The sequence below is a fragment of the Ranitomeya variabilis genome, chromosome 3, assembly GCF_051348905.1.
Source record: "Ranitomeya variabilis isolate aRanVar5 chromosome 3, aRanVar5.hap1, whole genome shotgun sequence".
Taxonomy (NCBI): Eukaryota; Metazoa; Chordata; class Amphibia; order Anura; family Dendrobatidae; genus Ranitomeya; species Ranitomeya variabilis.
Window position 1 is genome coordinate 636,954,311 of NC_135234.1, and position 21,236 is coordinate 636,975,546.

The window sequence follows — 21,236 nt, forward strand, 5'->3', positions numbered from 1 at the left end:
CCTCTGATGGCCCCGGAGTCCTCCTGCCTCTCAGCGGTGCACGCGGCAGGTTCCTTTCCCAGGGATGCTGTGTGCGAAGGACCTGGGATGTCACGTGACATGACATCATCCCAGGTCCTTCGCACACAGCATCCCTGGGAACGGAAGCCACCACGTGCACCGCTGAGATAGGCAGCATCAATAGTGTTTGACAAGTGTGACCAACTTTTTACTATGTTTGACCAGTGTGACCAACCTGTCAATCAGTTTTCCAAGCGATGCTACAGATCGCTTGGAAAACGCTAGCATTCTGCAAGCTAATTACACTTGTAAAACGCTAGTGTTTAGCGGGAATACGCATGCCAATTCCGCATCCGATATACCCGCTGCAGGAGTTGTGGAATTGCCGCGGCAATTCTGCTATGTGTGCACTTAGCCTAAATGTGTTTGGTTTTTTTGTTTTTTTTTTATATAAAACTTTTTTTTTTTTTTTGTTCAGGGGGTAACACATCAACAGTGGTATTTGTTCAATGATTTCCTCATTGAACCTGTGGATAAGGTAAATAATACAGAAATGTTGCCTTTTGAGATTAAGGAAGTAAAACTTAACTTGCTTTTCTTATGTTCAGTGTGAAGCTGTACAGTTTGACATGAATTGGAAAGTACCTGCAATACTGTTTTATACCAAGAGGAGCCTGAATTCAAAATTCAACTTGACTAGTAAGAAACTTCATTCCCCCACCCACCACCTCCATCAACTTCACTGTTCTTTACCAGTAACTGATGAAATATTCCCTGTAGTTAAAAATCCAATTGAAGCTAGTGTGCTACTGGCAGAAGCTTCTCTCGCAAGGAAACAGAGGAAGTGTCATGCCACCTTCATTCCGTTACTGCTGAATGAGATGCCGCAGGCAGGAGAACTGGTGGGGCTTGATGCAGAGTTTGTTACCCTAAATCAGGTAAAGCACTTATCATTAAAACACTTCTTGGCAAACTCTGGACCGAACACATGCACAAGTTAACTTGGTTCTGGCTAGATTATAGTATTAACATCAGTCATATTTTTTAATCCAAATTCTGGTCCCTGTTAGAACAAAATCCTCAAGAAACATTATACACGATCAGATTGCACCAATGTAGTGAATTTATTCACCCTTTTAACAGCTTGTGATTGTGTTTAATTTTAACAGGAGGAAGCTGAGTTACGGAGTGATGGTACAAAGTCTACAATAAAACCTAGTCAGATGTCTGTTGCTCGTATTACTTGTGTTAGGGGGCAAGGACCTAATGAAGGTGTCCCATTCATTGATGATTATATCTCCACCCAAGAACAGGTTAGTTAAACATGCATGCGTTTTAACACATCGGTGTTTGTTGTACATGTGTTGTGGGTGTTTGTTCTTTCCAAGATGAGAAAAAAACTGACTTCCCAATTTCACCTGAAAATGATCATGCAAGACAGTATTGATTTTAGTTTTACCACTTTTTTAGTCCTGCACTATACATTTTCTTGTGAACTAAAGTTTTAACTTTACTTGATATATTCATGTTGCGGGGAGATGGTTTGAAGCCAGAAGGAGTGTTGTGTATTTCAGACTGGACACACACTGATCAAAATATTAATAAATGAAGTTCACACGTCGGGCATTAAATTTAAGGCATTTCTGCAATAGATGTGGCATTCTTGCATCATGAAAATCTGAAACTTATCTAGAATAGGCACATTTTTATTGTATGAAGTCGTTTGTTAAAATGTCATTAGCTAATGGGGTATAGTAATTTTTAGACTTTTGGAATTTCCCAACTGAAAAATTTGCATTGTATTAAATATGAGGCTTTTTAAGTTAACACAATCTTTCTAATTCAATGGTTTATGCCGAATTAAAATGTGACCGCTCTACTTGCCCAATGCCACCCCCCCCCCTGCACTTTCACTGCCTCCAGTCCTTGGACTGATGTGGACATGATTCCACAGCTGCAGCAATAACTTCCCTAAACCAGTGACTGGCTGCAACAGTTGCATGCTGTTAATGTGCCATCACTGCTGCCATTGCAGCAAAAAAGACTGGATACAGTGGTGGAAATACACTTGAATTTTTGTAAAGAATGCAATATTTTATTTTTTTTTTTTTTTTGTAGGTTGTCGATTACCTTACACAGTACTCTGGAATAAAGCCTGGTGACTTGGATGCCAAGATCTCATCCAAGCATCTGACTACATTGAAGTCAACATACTTAAAACTAAGGTTTCTCATTGATGTAGGAGTGAAGTTTGTTGGACATGGCCTTCAAAAGGACTTCCGTGTCATAAACTTAATGGTATGTGTTTTGAACTTTAATTTGAAATTCCATGTTTGTAGATCTGTCCAGTATCTGACTTTTTTTTTTTTCTTTTTTTTTTATTGGATGTAGGTGCCAAAGGATCAAGTAATTGACACAGTTTACTTGTTTCACATACCACGTAAAAGGATGATCTCTCTGCGCTATTTGGCTTGGTATTTCCTGGGTGAGCTTCCACTTGACTTTTATTTTCAAAAGTTTAACATGACTGAATAGTTTTGAAAATTGTTTTAAATATAATAAATAGAATTGTGAATAAACCATTTTTAATCTCTACTTAAGGTTCTACTTCCTTGTATGGGGATGTGCTGGCAAGCATGTCAACCTTTACAAATTGTTCTGTTAATGTTACAGAAAGTTTGTCTATAAAATACAAGGTTTCAGAATGTAAAACCACTTAAGAACCTGCAGCTTAACATTTCCAGGTCCTTCTTCCATTCTCTCCCCATCCCTCCATAGAACTTTGTGCAGCAACTGTCCTTTCTCAGTCCCCCATGACAGCACTACGGAGAGGGGGGGATCCGCCCTTCAGGGACAGGAAACCTACAGATAAAAGGGTGGTACCTCTCCCTCGCATCAGTTGGTTTCCTGTCCCTGACGGGGAACCTCTTCTTGGTGGTACCTGAGAAGCCGTATCACGGACCGGGCAGTCGAGTTCCGGCAGCGAGGAGGCTCCTGCTGCGGCTTGTCCGGCACTCGAAGCCACCACCGCTGGAACCGAGGGGGTTCTTCAGGGTGTGCGAGGGAGAGAACACCGCCCGACTCTGAGGGACAAGGGGCACTGGTCACCTGGAGCTCCTGTGCCGGCTACCGCACGCTCCGGGTGTAGAAAGATGGCTGCCGCTCCGGAAATGCGGCAATAACTTCCGGGTCATCTCTGTGCACATGCGCGGTAATCTCCTCTCCCGGATGGATGTGCGCAGGACCGGAAATGCGGTAGAATGCCAGAGGTGGCGCCAGATTCAAATAGGGAGATAGTGCGACATCTATGTGTGCACCATCTCCCTGTAACCATGGAGGACAGCGATCCACAGCAGCAACTGCAGCCCAGGCAGCAGCACCATAAGCAGGTGGACCCTAAGAGTTCCAGAAGAAGTGGGTCTAGCAGTCAGTCCACGCAGCGCAGCAGATCTGCTGCAAGGACTAACTCCCCTCCTCAAGAGACTCCTCTACCAGACCCGGGCTCTCCTCCAGAACCGGTACCTGCCTCCACATCTGAATGGTGAGTGATCTCCGTGAAAGTACATATTTTATAATGGGGTTCCCTCTTCTCCCTTACTAGGGTAAGAGCCTGGAGAAAAAGAAAAATAGGGTCTGCCCCACCTGTAGCAAAGCTTTGCCGGTAACCTGGAGCAAAAAGTTTTGTAAATCGTGCATTCAGCGTTTATTGTGTGAAGAGACCCCTGATTTCGCATCTGAACTTAAAACTATAATTAGATCTGAAGTTCAGAATGCCCTGTTATCTTCCAAAAAAGCGAAGGATAAGGTGAAGGAGACGGTATATTCCCACTCTGTCCGATCCTCATCTAAGGACGTGGATTCTGAAGATTCTAAGTCCTCCCTATCTTCCTCCGATGAAGATTCGAGCCGTCATTGCTTCCCACTAGAGGAAGTGGACGCTCTAGTAAAAGCCTTCAGAGCCACTATGGGGGTTGAGGATCCCAGACCTGATAAAACGGCTCAAGATATAATGTTCGGAGGTCTGGGACAAAAAAAGCGGAGAACTTTTCCATTAAATTCCAATGTCCAGACACTGATCAAAAAAGAATGGGGAAAAACGGACAGGAGAAATTCTTCAGTGCCCTCACTTAAAAGAAAGTATCCGTTTGAGGATGAGGCGTCCACTTCTTGGGACAAGGCACCAAAATTGGACGTAGCAGTGGCCAAAGCCTCGAAAAAAATTTGCGCTCCCGTTTGAGGATATGGGTACCCTCAAAGACCCTTTAAGAAAGGTATCCGCTTTCTTATCTAAAGGGGCATGGGAATCGGCTGGGGGTAGCTTGAGACCTGCAGTTGCAGCGACCTGCACCTCCAGATCTTTAATGGTGTGGGTTGACCAGCTGGAAAGCCAGATTAAGGATGGGTCACCCAGGAGTAAGTTGCTAGACTCAATCCCTGCAATTAGGGCAGCAGCAGCGTTCCTAGCGGACTCCTCAGCGGACTCAGTACGTTTAACATCCAAGGCCGCTGCCCTCTCCAACGCAGCTAAAAGAACCCTATGGCTTAAGAGCTGGCCAGGGGACCTCCAAACAAAGCTAAAATTGTGTTCTATCCCATGTGAGGGGAATTTCTTATTTGGGGAAACCCTGGATGACATCCTCCAGAAAGCTGGAGACAAAAAGAAGGGGTTTCCAAATCTGTCACCAGCCCCATTTAGACAGTCCTTTCGGAACCGAAAATTTTTTCGTCGGAGACCTCCCAGAGAACAGAATAAATGGGAAGAAGGGAGAAGACTGGATAGAGGTTACCTTTTCGGCAACACCTCCCGTGACTAAAAGCCCTCCAAATGACATTTTTCCTACGGTGGGGGAAGACTCGCCTCATTTGTTCGTGCCTGGAAGAAAATATCCAATAACACCTGGATTTTAAAACTCATAGAATCTGGTCTAAAAATAGATTTTCTTTCGCCCCGCCCCCCCCCCCCCCCTGAAATTACAGTGTGACAAAAACAAGATCTTCGGCAGCAGAACAAGCGGCATTACAGAGAAATTATTTCCCTACTGCAGAAATCCGTAATTTAGGAAATCTCCCCTCAAGAAATGGAGGAAGGTTTTTTTCTCCCCTCTGTTTCTAGTACCGAAACCCGACGGGTCCTTTCAGACGATTATAAACTTAAGAAACTTAAACAATTATGTAAGAAATCACAAGTTCAAAATGGAAACAATAAAGTCTACAATAAAAATTCTTTTCCCAAATTGCTACATGGTCGTGATAGACCTAACCGACGCATACTACCATGTGCCCATCCACGAACAATCTCAAAAATGTCTCAGGATGGCGGTCTCCATAGAGGGGGAAAAATAAGTAATTTCCAGTACAGGGCCCTCCCGTTTGGGATCTCAATTGCTCCGCGAATATTCACGAAAATAGCAGAAATGATGGCCCACATAAGGGAACAAAACATTATAATAGTCCCTTACTTGGACGATTTTCTTATTGCGAGCGACTCGCCTCAAAGTTGCAGACAACAGAGACCGAGTAATGACTATTCTAATGAACTTGGGTTGGCTCCTAAACATAAAAAAATCAAAGTTGGAACCCTCTCAAGTACAGGAGTTCCTAGGGCTGATATTAGACTCCCAGGCCCCCAAAAAGACAAAATATTAACCATGATGGCACAAACCCTACAAAACCCCTCCATGACTCTAAGGAGGGCAATGTCACTGCTGGGCTCTCTATATTCATGCCTGCCGGCGATACCTTTCGCACAATTCCACACGAGGGAGCTTTAGTGGCACATACTAGAATGGCAGTTAATATTAAAAAACAATTTGGAAAGCAGGGTCATTCTAAATTCCTCAGTTATTCATTCCCTTCTTTGGTGGGGAAAGAACCAGAATATTTCAAAAGGAATTCCTTGGGTACCAAAAATCTCGGGTAATAACAACCGATGTGAGTCCCAGGGGGTGGGGGGCCCACATGGAAGACAGTGGCTCAGGGCAACTGGTCGGTTCAGGAACTGTCAGCATCCTCAAACCAAAAAGAACTTTGGGCGGTGCATCGTGCTCTTCTCTTTCCTAACCTACATTCGGGGACATCATGTCCGAATTTTCTCGGACAACATAGTGACAGTAGCATATATAAATCACCAGGGAGGAACAAGGTCTCGCTCACTGAGTTCCTCCGCCAAAATTATCAGCCTTGCGGAAAAAAATCTACTATCCCTTTCTGCGCTACATATTCAGGGGTCAAAAAACGAGAAAGCAGATTACTTGAGTCGAACCCAGTTGAAACAAGGCGAGTGGTCCCTGAATCAGTCTATCTACAACCAGATCACAGGAATGTGGGGAACTCCAACAATAGACTTGTTCGCCAGTTGCAAAAACAAAGTAAGCAAATTTTGCTCACTGAGTCCGGAAGGGAATCCCCAGGCTCTGGATGCCTTTCTGATCCCATGGACACACAAGCTGACATACGCTTTCCTGCTAATCATTCTGATTCCGGCAGTCATTCGGAAAGTCAGGACAAAACAAAGGATCCTTATTGCCCCGTTTTGGCCAAAGAGGACATGGTTTTCCTGGCTAAGGATGCTATCGGTCTCGGACCCATGGGTGCTACCGAATTTGCCAGACCTACTACAGCAAGGACCGATCTTCCACCCACACGAGTCGAACTTTCATTTGACAGCCTGGCTTTTGAACGGGGACTATTAAAAGAAAGGGGCTTCTCAGATAACTTAGTTGCAACATTGTTAAAATGTAGAAAACCTGTTACTACTAAAATATATGGGAAAACATGGAAAAAATTCTTGTCTGTCTCCAAAGTAAAAATCCAGGAGGGACCCTCAATTAATAAAATACTTGAGTTCCTACAAAAAGGTCTGGAACAGGGGTTAGCGTTTAGTACTCTTAAGGTACAGATAGCAGCCCTGGGAGCACTCTATAATCAAAATATTTCGGCTAACCCGTGGATAATATTTATTAAAGCGGTAACAAGAGCAAAACCTGTAGTTACCCAAAAGATGCCCCCCATGGGACTTAAATTTAGTCCTCTCAGCGTTATCTAGTCCTCCATTTGAACCCATAGACACGATTCCCATAAAAACACTATCACTTAAGACCATTCTTCTGGTAGCCTTAACATCTGCGCGCAGAATAAGCGATATTCAAGCCTTATCCTCTATCCCACCTTTTACGAAAATAATGGATGATAGGCCGGGTCAGGTCTAAGAGTGACTGACTATTTGCCAAAAGTGGCGTCAAAATTCCATGGGTCACAAGAAATATCCCTGCCGTCCTTTTGCCCAAACCCCAGAAATGAGAGAGAGCAGAACTTCCATACTCTAGATGTCAGATGTCTAGTCCAATACCTAGATTCCACCAGGGAGTATAGGAAGGAAGGCTTTGTTTGTCTGTTTTCAGGGTCCCAGAAAAGGATTCCGGGCATCTAAAGGTACTTTGGCAAGGTGGATAAAAGAGGCAATAGCGTTGGCATATTCATCCACGGGGAATGCGATCCCGGATGGTATAAGGGCGCATTCCACAAGAGCAGTAGCTACCTCATGGGCGGAGAGGTCAGAGGTATCAATAGAACAAATCTGTAAGGCGGCCACCTGGTCATCAGTCAACCTTTTTTAGACACTAGATTAAATCTAGCCTCTGTGTCTGACTTGACCTTCGGGAGAAGGGTTCTCGAGGTGGTGGTCCCTCCCTAAGCTTAGTCTCTGCAATTCTCTCCGTAGTGCTGTCATGGGGGACCTAGAAAGTCATAGTTACTCACCGATAACGGTGTTTCTCGGAGCCCATGACAGCACTCGCTTATTCCCTCCCATCACGAGTGCGGTGAGCACCTTTAATTACATATGACTTATATAGTTTATATAATAGTCTAGGCACGGGGTTCCTTTTTTTAAGAAATGTTATGATTTTTTTTTCTCTGTTGTAACTAACCTGGAGGTCCTCCGATGCTCTGTAAACCAACTGATGCGAGGGAGAGGTACCACCCTTTTATCTGCAGGTTTCCTGTCCCTGAAGGGCGGATCCCCTCTCTCCGTAGTGCTGTCATCGGCTCCGAGAAACACCGTTATCGGTGAGTAACTATGACTTTTCCATCTATGTCAATAACTGGAAATCTTTAGTTCACCAGTAAGTCTTTCTTCTCCTGAACTGAAATACTGATCTTTCATTCATCTGATAAATATTACATGAAAATCATCTCTAACAGTTTATCTAAACTCCTATTGCTCTTTTAAAACTCCTTCCTGATGTTTACATTTATGTAGTATCCTGTCCCCTTCGTTAAGTCAGACTTTTGGTTAATATGCAAGGTTTTTTTTTTTTACTCCTTCGTAGATCTAGATTTTTAGATTGATATTGCTGTAATCATACCAATTTGTAGAACTTCAAGTAAATTATTTTATCTTGCCATGAACACCATAACGCTATATAGGAAGAGGGTAAAAAAGTCTGATAATCGCCTGATTGGGAGGGGTTAAATGAGGCAAGTTCATTCTTTTTGGTTGTCGTGTATAAAGATCTTTAACAGTGGCAACTAATCTAATTAAGGCATACTGTCCAAATGTTAGATATAACATAGGCTGGAAAATGTCTTGACTTTTTTTTTTTTTGCTGCAATTTTATAGATCTTAAGATACAAGGTGAGACACATGATAGCATAGAAGATGCTCGAACAGCCTTACAACTCTATCGCAAATACATGGAGCTTAGTCGTAATGGAAAAGAGCCAGATAATTTCCGCAAAGTATTGAAATGCCTGTATGAAAAAGGACGCAAAATGGACTGGAAGGTTCCAGAACCAGAGAGTCAAAGCAGCCCAAAAAGTAAAGTGGACGTGACTCTTCTTGACCCTGATGCAAATGATGATCTCACCTCCGCTCAGTGACTGTCCCTTTTTATCTAACTTGACTGTCTGCAGCATCCGTTTCTATATCTGGCACTGATCTAGTCTTATTCACCTTCTCACTGACAACTAATGTGTGAAAGATGACACATGAATTGTATAGATCTGCTTTTTTTTTCTTTTTTTTTTATATAATGCAATGTCTAAAAGTACTTGTAGTAATTAGCTTTTTTTTGTGGTTACTAGTGGCTGTGAGTGAATTAATGCGTGTTTTTTTTTTGTTTTTTTTTTGGGGACAGTTGACTATCCTTTTTCCAATATTCTAACACTTGCATGAATGAGTGTCTACCTTGTAATTACTTGGTTTTTCTATTTCCTTCTCTCGATCAAGCTATCGAATGCAAAGATCTTCAAATTCTTTTCATTGGATCTTATTTTCATGGTTGGAGGTCTCTACATAGCCTTTCTAATCTATTCTGCATTAAATAGTGACTGGTACTGTACCGATCCCTTCAGTAACTGAGTTGTTCCATGGTAGACTTTTTTTTTTTTTTTTTTTTTTCTGCTAGTTCGTTGTAATTTTTTTTTATTTTAACAATTCCTATGTTGGGACCTTTAATTTCCTACAGCATGCATGTGTAGATGTCTGTACAATATGTATGTGCAGATGGCTTCTCACATTGATATGACTTGTGCACGAGTAGGTTTCCTTTATCACTGTCTGAGTTACAAATTACTTGTGAAATTTGCCTAACTGATCTCCAATTTTGTTTTATCCACAGATGCGCCAGTGTATTCTGCTATGGTGGGACTTTAGTGTCCTTGTTTTTTTAATTTTTTTTTATGAACTTTGAAGAGTGGAAATTAATTTTCCACTATTTTTATTGATTTGTTTTTTTACTTGTGATATCGTTCTGTGAACGCAAACACATCACTTTTAATAAAACCAAAAATTGAATCCAGTGTCTGTTTTATTGATCACCTTAAGTATTATGCTTCAAACGTCTGTCAGTCACTATTCTTGAAATGTGAACCGCTCATTGCTTTACCTGTTTTTTAAAGATGTATTTTGCAAAATTGCTCAAATAAAGTCTGTTGGAGATACTCATTCTTGGGTTTTAGAATAATTTGTAATTTCCATATCACCTACACTTTGATATAGAACTTAAAACGTTAACACCTTCAAAACATCTGCTGTACATGTAGAGTGCCTTGCGAAGGTATTCACCACCCCTCACCCCTTGGCATTTTCAATGGTTTTTTTTTTTTCTCTCTCTCAACCTGGAATTTTAAGTTTTTGGGTTTTGCATCAGTTCATGGAACAAACATGCCTACAACTGTAAACATTTGGGTTTTCTTTTTGCGAAGCAACCAACAAGTGTGTGCACACTGAAGTTTTCAGTTTTGTCCCCAACTCTTAACCACCCTCCCCTATAGTCAGACTTCTCTAAAGCGACTTGCAGCTGTAATTGATGCAAAAAGGAGGCTCTACAAAGTACTGAGGTTTCTGCATCTTGCCAGGTTAATTCTTATATTTAATTTTTATTTTTTTGCCTTTTCCTCACAACTTTTCCCACTCCAAGTTTGTCTATTCTGGTGAACAGCAATTTTCCAAGTCTGACCACAGATCCTCAATTGGATTAAGATCTGGGCTTTGATTAGGCCACATCAAAACATTTACACGTTTCCCCTTTATGCCACTCGAGTGTTGATTTTGGGTCAGTAAAACTAAGGTCCTCCTTCCGAGACAGTCTGAAATCACTCGCAGACTAGAAGACAAAGTGAAGGGACTCGGCCAACCAATCTAAACCTACCCCCCCCCCCCCTCCTTGCACTTGTTCTGGCCTTAACATTCATCCAACATTACTCGGGCCTACAAAATTACACAGAACGTCCTGTCTCCTGCATGCGCCAGAGGAAGGTGTTTAATTTGGGCGCTGAAAGGACACAGATCGGCCTCTCTCCCTGCATCAGCTACACCACCAGCAATACGACCACGCCCTCTGCACTTGTTTTGGGTAAAAAATCAAAACCGAGAATTGCATGGCTTATATACAGTGATCATTTCACTGCCTGTTTTCAGAGTGCCCCTCCAAAAAGAAAAAAAAAAAATCAAGTGTTGGCTGCCACCTATTCTACATCCTTTTGGACCTGTCTCCTGGTTCAAGAGAGAATAAAAAAAATATATATCCATATATATCCAAGTCCTTTCCATATCCACATTTGTTTGCTTGGCAATTTGTCCAGCTTAAACCCATTTAAATTTCTTTTGCAGCCCCTACGAAGGCCTTTTTACAGGCATTTTAAAGCACCAAAGTTTAGGTCGCCATTGGGTTCGGGGTCAAGTTCTCATGCCGAACTGAACTTACAACTGTAGTTCAGACTAACCTGAACATCCACAGGTTCTCTCATTCCTACTCGCCACATGACAAAAAATAAAAATTACTTAGAGCCATCTTCATCATTTGAGATTTATCTTCAAAAGTAAGTGGTCAATTGATCAACTCCATAGACCATTTTAGTTTGACCGTATTTTTCAATCAGTGGTTTTAAAGATACGTGTTCTGACTTTTTTTCCCCCCTCCAAGGAGGAAAGTGGAGGTGCATCTTAGTCTGGATGTTCCTTATAGGAACAGGAGGCAGGCGCAGCTAACACTTCCTTCTGTTAAAGAAAAGTAACATTCTCTGCTCCCCCACGCCCATAGTCCCTCCCACCTCTGTGCATTGATGCTGGCACAGAGGTGGGAAGGACTAGGAGTGAGGAGCAGTGAATATTCATTTTCCAGGATGTCCCTCCTGACAGCACCCTGGAGGATGTCCTCCTCCCCCTTTGCTGGGACAGGAAACACACATGAGAGTTTAAAAGGTCATGTCCCACCCCCAATCCTCAGTGTTTTTTCCTGTCCCTGCAAGGAGGGACGCACGAGAGAAGCTGCGCAGACTTACCGGAGCTCGTGGATCGTGCGGCTTGCCAATACCCTTCCCACTGTCAAGTGGCTCAGGGTAGAAACTCTCCAGGTGGGGAGTCCCACTGCTCCAAAGACCAGGAGTGGGACGAGGCTCCTGGTGGCAGCCGCTCCTCCCAGAGGGAGATGCGGTTCCAGGTGGCAGGGAGTTGCGGCATTCAGAGCGGCATCTCGCCCTGCACGGTGTCTTCCGGGAACTACGAAGGAACCGCGTCACTTCCGGTATCACGGCATCCGGTAACGTCACTTCCGGTGGCGTCGTAAAGCGGGGAAGTGCGTGCGCTCCAGCGCCAGAACGCATAGCAGCAGAGGCGCTCCTATCCAAGGGTCCGGAGCACGGGGACTAATCTACCTACTGTAAGGATGGAAGGAGACATGCCAGGCGAGGAAGGGGTAAGTGCGCATAGCGCAGACTTCCCTCACTGCACGCCAAAGCAGGCCTATCCTATTTACTCCCTATCTTATGTCATTTAAGGATGAGGGAACTCCAGCTAAGAAATCCGGCAAGGTCTCTGCAAAGTCCAGCAGGTGCCCTATATGCCACGTGAAGCTCCCGGAATCCCATGGCAAATCCTTGTGTGCATCTTGCTCATCTAAGGTTATGAGGGACGAACAATCTTCGCTTTTATCTGAGATGAGGTCCCTAATCCGGGAAGAAGTTCAAGCTTCCTTGTCCAGTATTTCAGGGCAGTCCAGCCCCATCCCTGGCCGCAAGAGAGCCAGACGGGAGCGAGACTTGAAAGAGCCAGAGTTTAGTTCTGGGGACAGGTCCGACCCAGAGGACTCAGTCTCAGAAGAAGAGGGGGAGCTCCCCTCAGGGAGCCAGGACTACCATAGGAAATACCTCTTCCAGGCGGAGGAGACTAATTAACTCGTGCAGGCAGTGCGAAGCACAATGCAGATAGAAGAGACATCTAAGCCACAATCCAGACAGGACCTGATGTTTGGGGGACTTATGTCACGTCGACAGGCAGTCTTTCCTGTTAGCGAGCATATTAAAGCTATGATACTGGAAGAGTGGAAGGAGGCTGAACGTCGGCTGGTACTGTCTCGTGACTTTAAGGCTCGCTTACCATTCGAGCCTGAGGAAGTCAAGCTATGAGAAGAGATACCCAAAACAGAGGTTGCCAAAAAGACAGCCATACCCTTTGAGGACTCATCATATTTGCGCGATCCCATGGACAGAAAGGCTGACATACTTCTAAAGAGGGACTGGGAATCTTCTGCAGCCCTAATTAAGACTAACATAGCAGCCACTTCGGTGGCCAGATCTATGTACATATGGATGGGGCAATTGGAAGAGCATCTGTCCAATAAAACCCCGAGGTCCGACATATTGAGCTGCCTTTCTGTCCGATATGACAGCAGAGTCGGTTAGATTCTCAGCTAGAAGCGGCTCGTTATCTAACGCAGCTAGAAGGGCGGTTTGGCTAAGATCCTGGTCAGGAGATAATGCCTCTAAAGGTACCTTCACACTAAACAACTTTACAACGAGAACGACAACGATCCGTGACGTTGCAGCGTCCTGGATAGCGATCTCGTTGTGTTTGACACGCAGCAGCGATCTGGATCCCGCTGTGATATCGCTGGTCGGAGCTTAAAGTCCAGAACTTTATTTGGTCGTCAGATCGGCGTGTATCGTCGTGTTTGACAGCAAAAGCAACGATGTCAGCAATGTTAAACATGGAGCTAACGACCTGTGAGAACGATAAGTGAGTCACCGCTACGTCACAGGATCGCTTCTGCATCGTTGTGGAGCTGATGTTTGATATCTCCACAGCGACCTAAACAGCGACGCTGCAGCGATCGGATCGTTGTCTCTTTCGCTGCAGCGTCGCTGATTGTGACGGTACCTTAAGACCAAGCTCTGCTCAATCCTCTTTTCAGGGTCAAGAGTATTTGGTCCGTCTCTAGATACTATTCTAGAGTCTGCCTCGGATAAAAAGGGGTTTCCAGAGGACAAACCTAAGAGGTCTCAGTCCTTTTGGAAAGGATTCCCCTTCAGGAGACAGTATGATTTCAGAGGGGGTAAATCCAATAGAGGATCTTATAGGGGTTCCCGTAGCCAGGGCAATAAGAACAAGAGTTTATTCTTCAGCCCCTCCTCTAAGTCCAAAACACAATGACGCCACATATATCGGGGGAAGGCTCCGCCACTTTGCAGGGAGTTGGGCCCAAATCACCCAGAATCAGTGGGTCCTCTGGATGGTGGCGGAGGGATACAGTATCCAGCTTTATTCCCCTCCTCCAGAAAGATACATCGCACCTACGGTGGTCACGCGGGGCTCTGCCATGCTGTCCGACTTGCAAGAATTGCTCTCTTCAGAAGTCATAATTCCGGTCCCGCCACTAGAAGTAGGCCAGGGACACTACTCTTCCATCCGGCGACTCCCGCATGATGATAAATCTCAAACCTTTAAATGCCTGGGTCAGGTACAAAAGGTTCCGTATGGAGTCCATACAATCAGCCATTCACCTCATGGACCAGGACGCTGTGATGTGCACTCTCGACCTGAAGAATGCCTATTATCAGGTCCCCGTCCACACCTCATCTCAGAGGCTTCTGAAGTTTGCTGTAGCTCTGCCGTCCCGGACCTGTCACTACCAGTTTCAATGCCTTCCCTTCGGGCTTGCCTCAGCACCTCGTATATTCACAAAGTTGGTGTCGGAGATCGTCGCCTTCCTGAGAAACCAGGGAATCATAGTTCCATATCTCGACGACTTTCTCCTTGTAGCAAGATCGCCAGAGACACTATCAGCCCACAGGAGACGGACTGTATCGGTAATGGAACAATTAGGATGGGTCATAAACTGGCAGAAGTCCGACCTGACTCCGGAACACAGGAAGACCTTCTTGGGAGTGTGTCTAGACTCCAGAAGCAGGATATCCCTACTGCCCGAAAACAAGCTGGAGGCAATCCAGATCCAGATCAGGTTCCTACTGGAGCACAGAGCCTCAATAAGGATGGCTATGAGAATACTAGGTCTAATGACTGCCTGTATACCATGTGTCAGATGGGCACAGTCTCATTCAAGACCTCTGCAGAGGTTAATTCTCTCCAAATGGGATCGTCGCCAGTATTCAGTGGACAGTATTTTGAAGCTAACAAATCCAGTAGGAAGGTCTCTCCTCTGGTGGACACAGCCAGAGAACCTAAGAGTGGGAGTACTATGGTCTACCTCCCCCTACGTGGTAGTCACTACAGATGCCAGTGCTTGGGGCTGGGGAGCCCATCTAAAGGGCAAGATCCTACAAGGAAGGTGGCCAGCAGATGTCATTCACAGCTCCTCCAACTTCAAGGAGCTGTATGCGGTGTGGGAGGCCTTGAGAAGAAATCGATACTCTTGCGAATTGTCATGTCAGGATACTATCCGACAATGTGACAACGGTCTCTTTCCTGAAACATCAGGGGGGCTCAAGACACCATTTGCTCCAGGATCTAGCAGGAAGAATATTTCGCTGGGTGGAAAATTCGGTCCTATCTATCTCTGCAATTCACCTGGAGGTCTCTCAAAACGTCATAGCAGACTACCTGAGCAGAAGGCGGGTATTCGCAACAGAGTGGGAACTCAACCAGGTTATCTTCCGGGATTTATGTCTTCGTTGGGGAACTCCCAGTATAGACCTGTTTGCAAACAGAAGAAACTCGAAGGTCTCAAGATTCTTCTCTCTGAACCCACTGGACCTCCCGGAAGGGGTAGACGGCCTGAGCCGGGACTGGACGGAACCCAACTCGAAGGTCTCAAGATTCTTCTCTCTGAACCCACTGGACCTCCCGGAAGGGGTAGACGGCCTGAGCCGGGACTGGACGGAACCCCTCTTATATGCGTTTCCACCTCTGGCACTGATCCCAGCTGTTCTCCGAAAGATCAAGGAGGATCGAGCTCAGGTTATCTTGATTGTTCCATACTGGCCAAGAAGGAGCTGGTTCCCTCTGCTAGGGGACTTGGCGATCGAGAACCCAATAGAGCTTCCTCTCAGGGAGGATGTAATTCACCAAGGTCCAGTTTATCACCCGAATCCAGAGAAACTCCATCTCTCAGCATGGATCCTGAAGGGGACATCCTGAAGGCAAGAGGCTTATCAGACCAAGTGATAGCCACTATTAAATCCAGCAGGAAGCCAGTCACATCGGCAATCTATTTAAAGATTTGGAAGCGTTTCTGTCTGGAGGGTGGCAGGTCTGAGGTTGCGGCAGACACTCCTGACATACCTAGAATCCTAAATTTCCTGCAGGCTGGGTTCAACAAGGGTCTTAAACCAAGCACCTTGAAAGTGCAGATCTCGGCACTTAGCTATTTCTTTGACTATCCCCTAGCATCTCACCCGTGGGTGGTCAGATTTATACGAGCTACTCAGAGGTTGCGCCCCACCATTAGGCAGTTGACTCCTCCCTGGGACCTCAACTTGGTCCTCAGATTCCTATGTAAAAACGCATACGCCTTCGCTGATAATATGCCCATATCAACCCTCACACGTAAAACAGCATTTTTAGTGGCAGTCACCACGGCCAAAAGGGTGGGGGAAACTCAGGCCCTGTGTACAAGGGACCCATACCTACAGATTAGAGAGGACAGTTTAATCCTTAAACTAGATCCCTCATTTATTCCAAAAGTAGGATCGGCAAGGCACAGAAATTAGGAAATTGTGTTACCTTCTTTTTGTAATAACCCTGCTAACGCAAAAGAAAAAGCCCTTCATTCCCTTGACTACAGACAGTCTTAGATTACCTAGCAGCCACCAGCTCATGGCGGATAGACCCAAATTTGTTCATTCTGTTTGGGGGGGAAAGAATAAGAGAAAGAAGGCCTCTATCGCTCGTTGGATCACGTCTGTGATCTCTGAGGCCTACCAGTCCGAAGGGGTCCCACCTCCGGAGGGTCTTCATGCACACTCTACACGAGGGATCGCTACTTCTTGGGCCGAGAGGGCAGGCGCCTCTCTGGAGCAGATTTGTAAGGCAGCAACATGGGCTATTGCCAATACCTTTTGTAAACATAAACTTGATGTTTTGTCTGGTCAACATACTGCATTTGGGAGAAAGGTTCTCCAAGCGGTAATCCCACCCTGAGGAGGTGCTTTGGTACTCTCCAGGGTGCTGTCAGGAGGGATGTCCTGGAAAATAGGCATTAGACCTACCGGTAATTGTGTTTCCAGGAGTCCATCCTGACAGCACTGGATGTTCCCTCCCTGATTTGATATGCATGATGTAACGTGTTTCTGACATATGATGTAATATGTTCTATTTATCATTAAAGTATTTTTTTTGCATTCCATGAGGCGGTTCTTGTTACAACACTGAGGATTGGGGGTGGGACATGACCTTTTAAACTCTCGTGTGTTTCCTGTCCCAGCAAAGGGGAGGAGGACGTCCTCCAGGGTGCTGTCAGGATGGACTCCTGGAAACATAATTACCGATAGGTCTAATGCCTATTTTCCAGGACGTCCCTGACCGCACCACCAGGAGGTTGTCCTTCGTATCCTTGATGGGGACAGGAACACAGAAGAGGTTAAATAGCCCCTCCTCACCACCCTTCAGTGCTTTTCCTGTCCCTGTCAGGGACAGACGCAGAGGTGCGAAAATTACCTATATCTGAAGATTCCTTTTGTGTTGGAGCCTGGTCAAGCAGGGTTCCCGGGAACAGCTGCATCCCTCAAGAGGGCTCTGGGTGGTGGAGGCTTGGTCTACAAGCGGACTCTGAAGTAGGGCTGATACAGAGGGAGGTCCCTCAGCTTAGGTTGAGCTGGGTGCTCCCATCTGCCGCATCCTTCACGCGGGGTCCTCTTGGCAAACAGCTGCTCTTCTGGTGTCCGATCCTGGAACTTCCGGCACGCCGGTGACTTCTGGGGGCAGAATTCCTGGCCAGCATCTCTCCCCTTCAGCTCTGGAGGATCCACCGCAGTGATGTCAGTGCCAGTTGCCAGGTGTGCGCAGTCCTGGGCTGGTCAGAATACTGGCACTCAGTGTGGCATGCCATGTATGTCCAGGGAGGCGGAGCTTTGGATGAGTCTCTGGAGCACATGGTTTCGACGTGTGTTCCACAGGGAGCGTGCACAGTACGGCCAGAAATCGTTCACATCAGGCTCATCAGCAGCTGTGCTTGGAAGGAGGGTGTATCAGATGTCTTGAAGCTGGGTAAGGGAGACTACTTAGACGGACAGCTGACAGCACATGACGTAGAAAAGATAGTGAGTGCTAACCGTCCTGACGTCCAGTCCTTAGAGCCAGCCCCGGACCATATAAGTAGGACATAGTGGGGTATCCTAGCAGGTCACCAGATTCAGAGCTACATTGCTTTCTTTATATATGTCAGGATAAAGAAGCGCCTAAGCGTTCAGCTGCAGCAACTAAACGGAAGGCTAGCTGCTGTCCCTTATGCTCGACCAGACTCCCAGAAGGACATCTTTAAAAAAAAAAAAAAAAAAAAAGGTATATGTTAGGGTTACTTAAAGAGGATCAGACCTTTTTACTGGAAAGCATAAGATCCATGTTCAGAAAAGTAGTGCAGACTACAGTGTCCACACTAGTACCAGCACAGTCACATGTCCTAAGAGACCCAGATGGGATGAGAATCTGAGTTTGGAGGAAGGAGAAGTCTCGGCCTATTCAATTTCGGATTCCGGGGAAGGCAAATGTTCCTCAGCAGTACTACCGGAAGAGATATCTCTTTTCTTCCAAAAATACCGACATGCTCCTGCAAGCCATCAGGAGCACCATGAAGGTGGATGACTTTACAGAAACTGTAACAATCCAAGATGAGCTGTTCGGAGGGCTTAGAGCTTGCAGAAAGTGTTTCCAGTCAATTGTCATATAACGGCAATGATTTTGGAAGAATGGGAAGAAGCTTATAGTCCCAAGAGACTTTAAATACCGCTTTCCATTCGATCCAGAGGAAACCAAAGTATAGGAATCTGTACCGAAGGTTGACATACCAGTGGCTAGAGTCTCAAAGAAAGCAGCCATTCCTTTTGAGGATTCGTCCGGCCTTAAGGACCCAATGGACAAGAGATCGGAGGATCTCAAGAAAGCCTGGGAGTCATCAGCGGCCATCATGAAGGCAAATATAGTGGCTACTTCGGTGGCCAGATCAATGAGTTTATGGGTCGAGGAATTAGATCAGATTAAGAACAAAACTCCTAGAGAAGAAATTCTTAAGTCGTTACCACTATTCAAAATGGCGACTGATTTTGAAAGATGCTTCAGCAGAATCAGTCCGTTTCTCTGCAAGAAACAATGCATTATTCAATGCAGCAAGATGAGCTCTGTGGCTTAAGTCATGGTCAAGGGATACCCAATTAAAGAACAAGCTTTGTTCAATACCTTTCTCTGGCCTACATGTATTCGGACCAGTACTGGACGAATTACTTGAAAAAGCGTCCGATAAAGAGGGGCTTCCCTGAAGAAAAGCCAAAGAGAATGCCGTCCTTTCGGAGGACCCGCTCCCATCCCAGGCAGGACTATAAAGGAAAGGGGAAGACTGGAAGGTGGAGTTACCCCATAGGTGGCAAGGGTAGAAATTCCAGGATCAAAGGCCAAGACCCAGCAGACAATGACTCCAGAAGGGTTGGGGGGAGACTTCAGCACTTCCTGGAAAACTGGCGAGACATCACCCAGAATCCATGGATTCTAAACACAGTGGAGCAGGGGTACAGAATAGAATTCACCCAGTTACACCCCCCCCCCCCAGGAGATATTGCCTGACTCAAACCCAGTCCCCGGCAGTTCATCAAAGACTCCTGAGAGACATACAGGACCTTCTACAGGTAAGGACCATAGTTCAGGTTCCCCACTCCCAGAGGTTCGGGGGACATTATTCATGCCCGTTTTCCATAAAGAAACCAGGAGGATAATCAGACAATAACAAATCTCAAACCAGTGGGTGGCCTGCAAACAATTCAAAATGGAGTCCCTCAAATCTGTTATACCGTTAATCCAGAAGGACTCAGTAATGAGCATGCTAGAGTTAAAAAGTCTACTACCATGTACCTATCCACGCCTCTCATCAGCAATACCTCAGATTTGCTATAAAAGACCAAGGTGGAATACAGCACTTTCAATTCAGGTGCCTGCCGTTCGGTATCTCTTCTGCCCCTTGGATCTTCACCAAACTCATGGCAGAGGTTATGGCCTTCCTAAAGGTACCGTCACATTAAGCGACGCTGCAGCGATATCGACAACGATGCCGATCGCTGCAGCGTCGCTGTGTGGTCGCTGGAGAGCTGTCACACAGACCGCTCTCCAGCGACCAACGATGCCGAAGTCCCCGGGTAATTAGCACTGACTGTGAGCTCCGGCCGGCCGTAAAGTAAAAGCAGAGCACAGCGGTGACGTCACCGCTGTGCTGTGCTTTACGGCCGGCCGGCGCTCACAGTCAGTGCTGGAAGCAGACGGCCAGGGACCTGACGGACATCAGAAGGTGAGTATGTACTGGTTTTTTTTTACATTTACAATGGTAACCAGGGTAAATATCGGGTTACTAAGCGCGGCCCTGCGCTTAGTAACCTGATATTTACCCTGGTTACCATTGTAAAACATTGCTGGCATCGTTGCTTTTGCTGTCAAACACGACGATACACGCCGATCTGACGACCAAATAAAGTTCTGGACTTTCAGCAATGACCAGCGATATCACAGCAGGATCCAGATCGCTGCTGCATGTCAAACACAACGATATTGCTATCCAGGACGCTGCAACGTCACGGATCGCTATCGTTATCGTTGCAAAGTCGTTTAGTGTGAAGGTACCTTAAGAGAAAGGAAAATTCTGATCATTCCTTACTTGGACGATCTGCTGCTCGTAGCGGACTCTCCACAACAGATGGAAGAATACTTGACGACAACCATGTCAGTCCTGGAGAGGCTGGGGTGGTTAATAAATCTAAAAAAAAATAATCATATTTCAGACCAGAAAAGAAGAAACTTTCTTGGAGTTCTCCTGGATTCAACACAAGAACACAAATACCTCTCACAGTACAAACAGTCAATCAGGAGATTCAGTCGATACAAAAACTGAAATACATCTCCATAAGGAAAGTCATAAGGGTACTGGGTCTGATGACTTCACGTATTCCCAATGTTCAATGGAGCCAGTTCCATTCAAGACACTTAGGCCATGTGCACACGTTCAGGATTTTTCGCGTTTTTTTTCGCTATAAAAACATGAAAAAAACGCTTACATATGCCTCCTATTATTTACAGGGTATTCCGCATTTTTTGTACAAATGTTGCATTTTTTTCCGTGAAAAAATCGCATCGCGGAAAAAAAAGCAACATGTTCATTAAAAATGCGGAATTGCGGGGATTCCGCACACCTAGGAGTGCATTGATCTGCTTACTTCCCGCACGGGGCTATGCCCACCATGCGGGAAGTAAGCAGATTATGTGCTGTTGGTACCCAGGGTGGAGGAGAGGAGACTCTCCTCCATGGACT

The 21,236-nt window shown here is 45.6% G+C and overlaps 1 protein-coding gene across 2 annotated transcripts in view; it reads left to right on the forward strand.

The window, feature by feature from the left end:
• PAN2 (poly(A) specific ribonuclease subunit PAN2) overlaps positions 1-9,946 on the forward strand; it is a 67,108-nt gene extending 57,162 nt beyond the window's left edge. For both annotated transcript variants that reach the window (XM_077297582.1, XM_077297581.1), the window contains exons 19-26: positions 479-538; positions 609-699; positions 781-938; positions 1,170-1,313; positions 2,119-2,298; positions 2,392-2,485; positions 8,621-8,818; positions 9,621-9,946. In XM_077297582.1, coding sequence (XP_077153697.1) covers positions 479-538; positions 609-699; positions 781-938; positions 1,170-1,313; positions 2,119-2,298; positions 2,392-2,485; positions 8,621-8,818; positions 9,621-9,655 — 960 coding nt within the window. In that variant the 3' untranslated portion in view covers positions 9,656-9,946. The remainder of the gene's footprint in view (positions 1-478; positions 539-608; positions 700-780; positions 939-1,169; positions 1,314-2,118; positions 2,299-2,391; positions 2,486-8,620; positions 8,819-9,620) is intronic.
• The last annotated feature ends 11,290 nt before the right edge of the window (positions 9,947-21,236 follow it).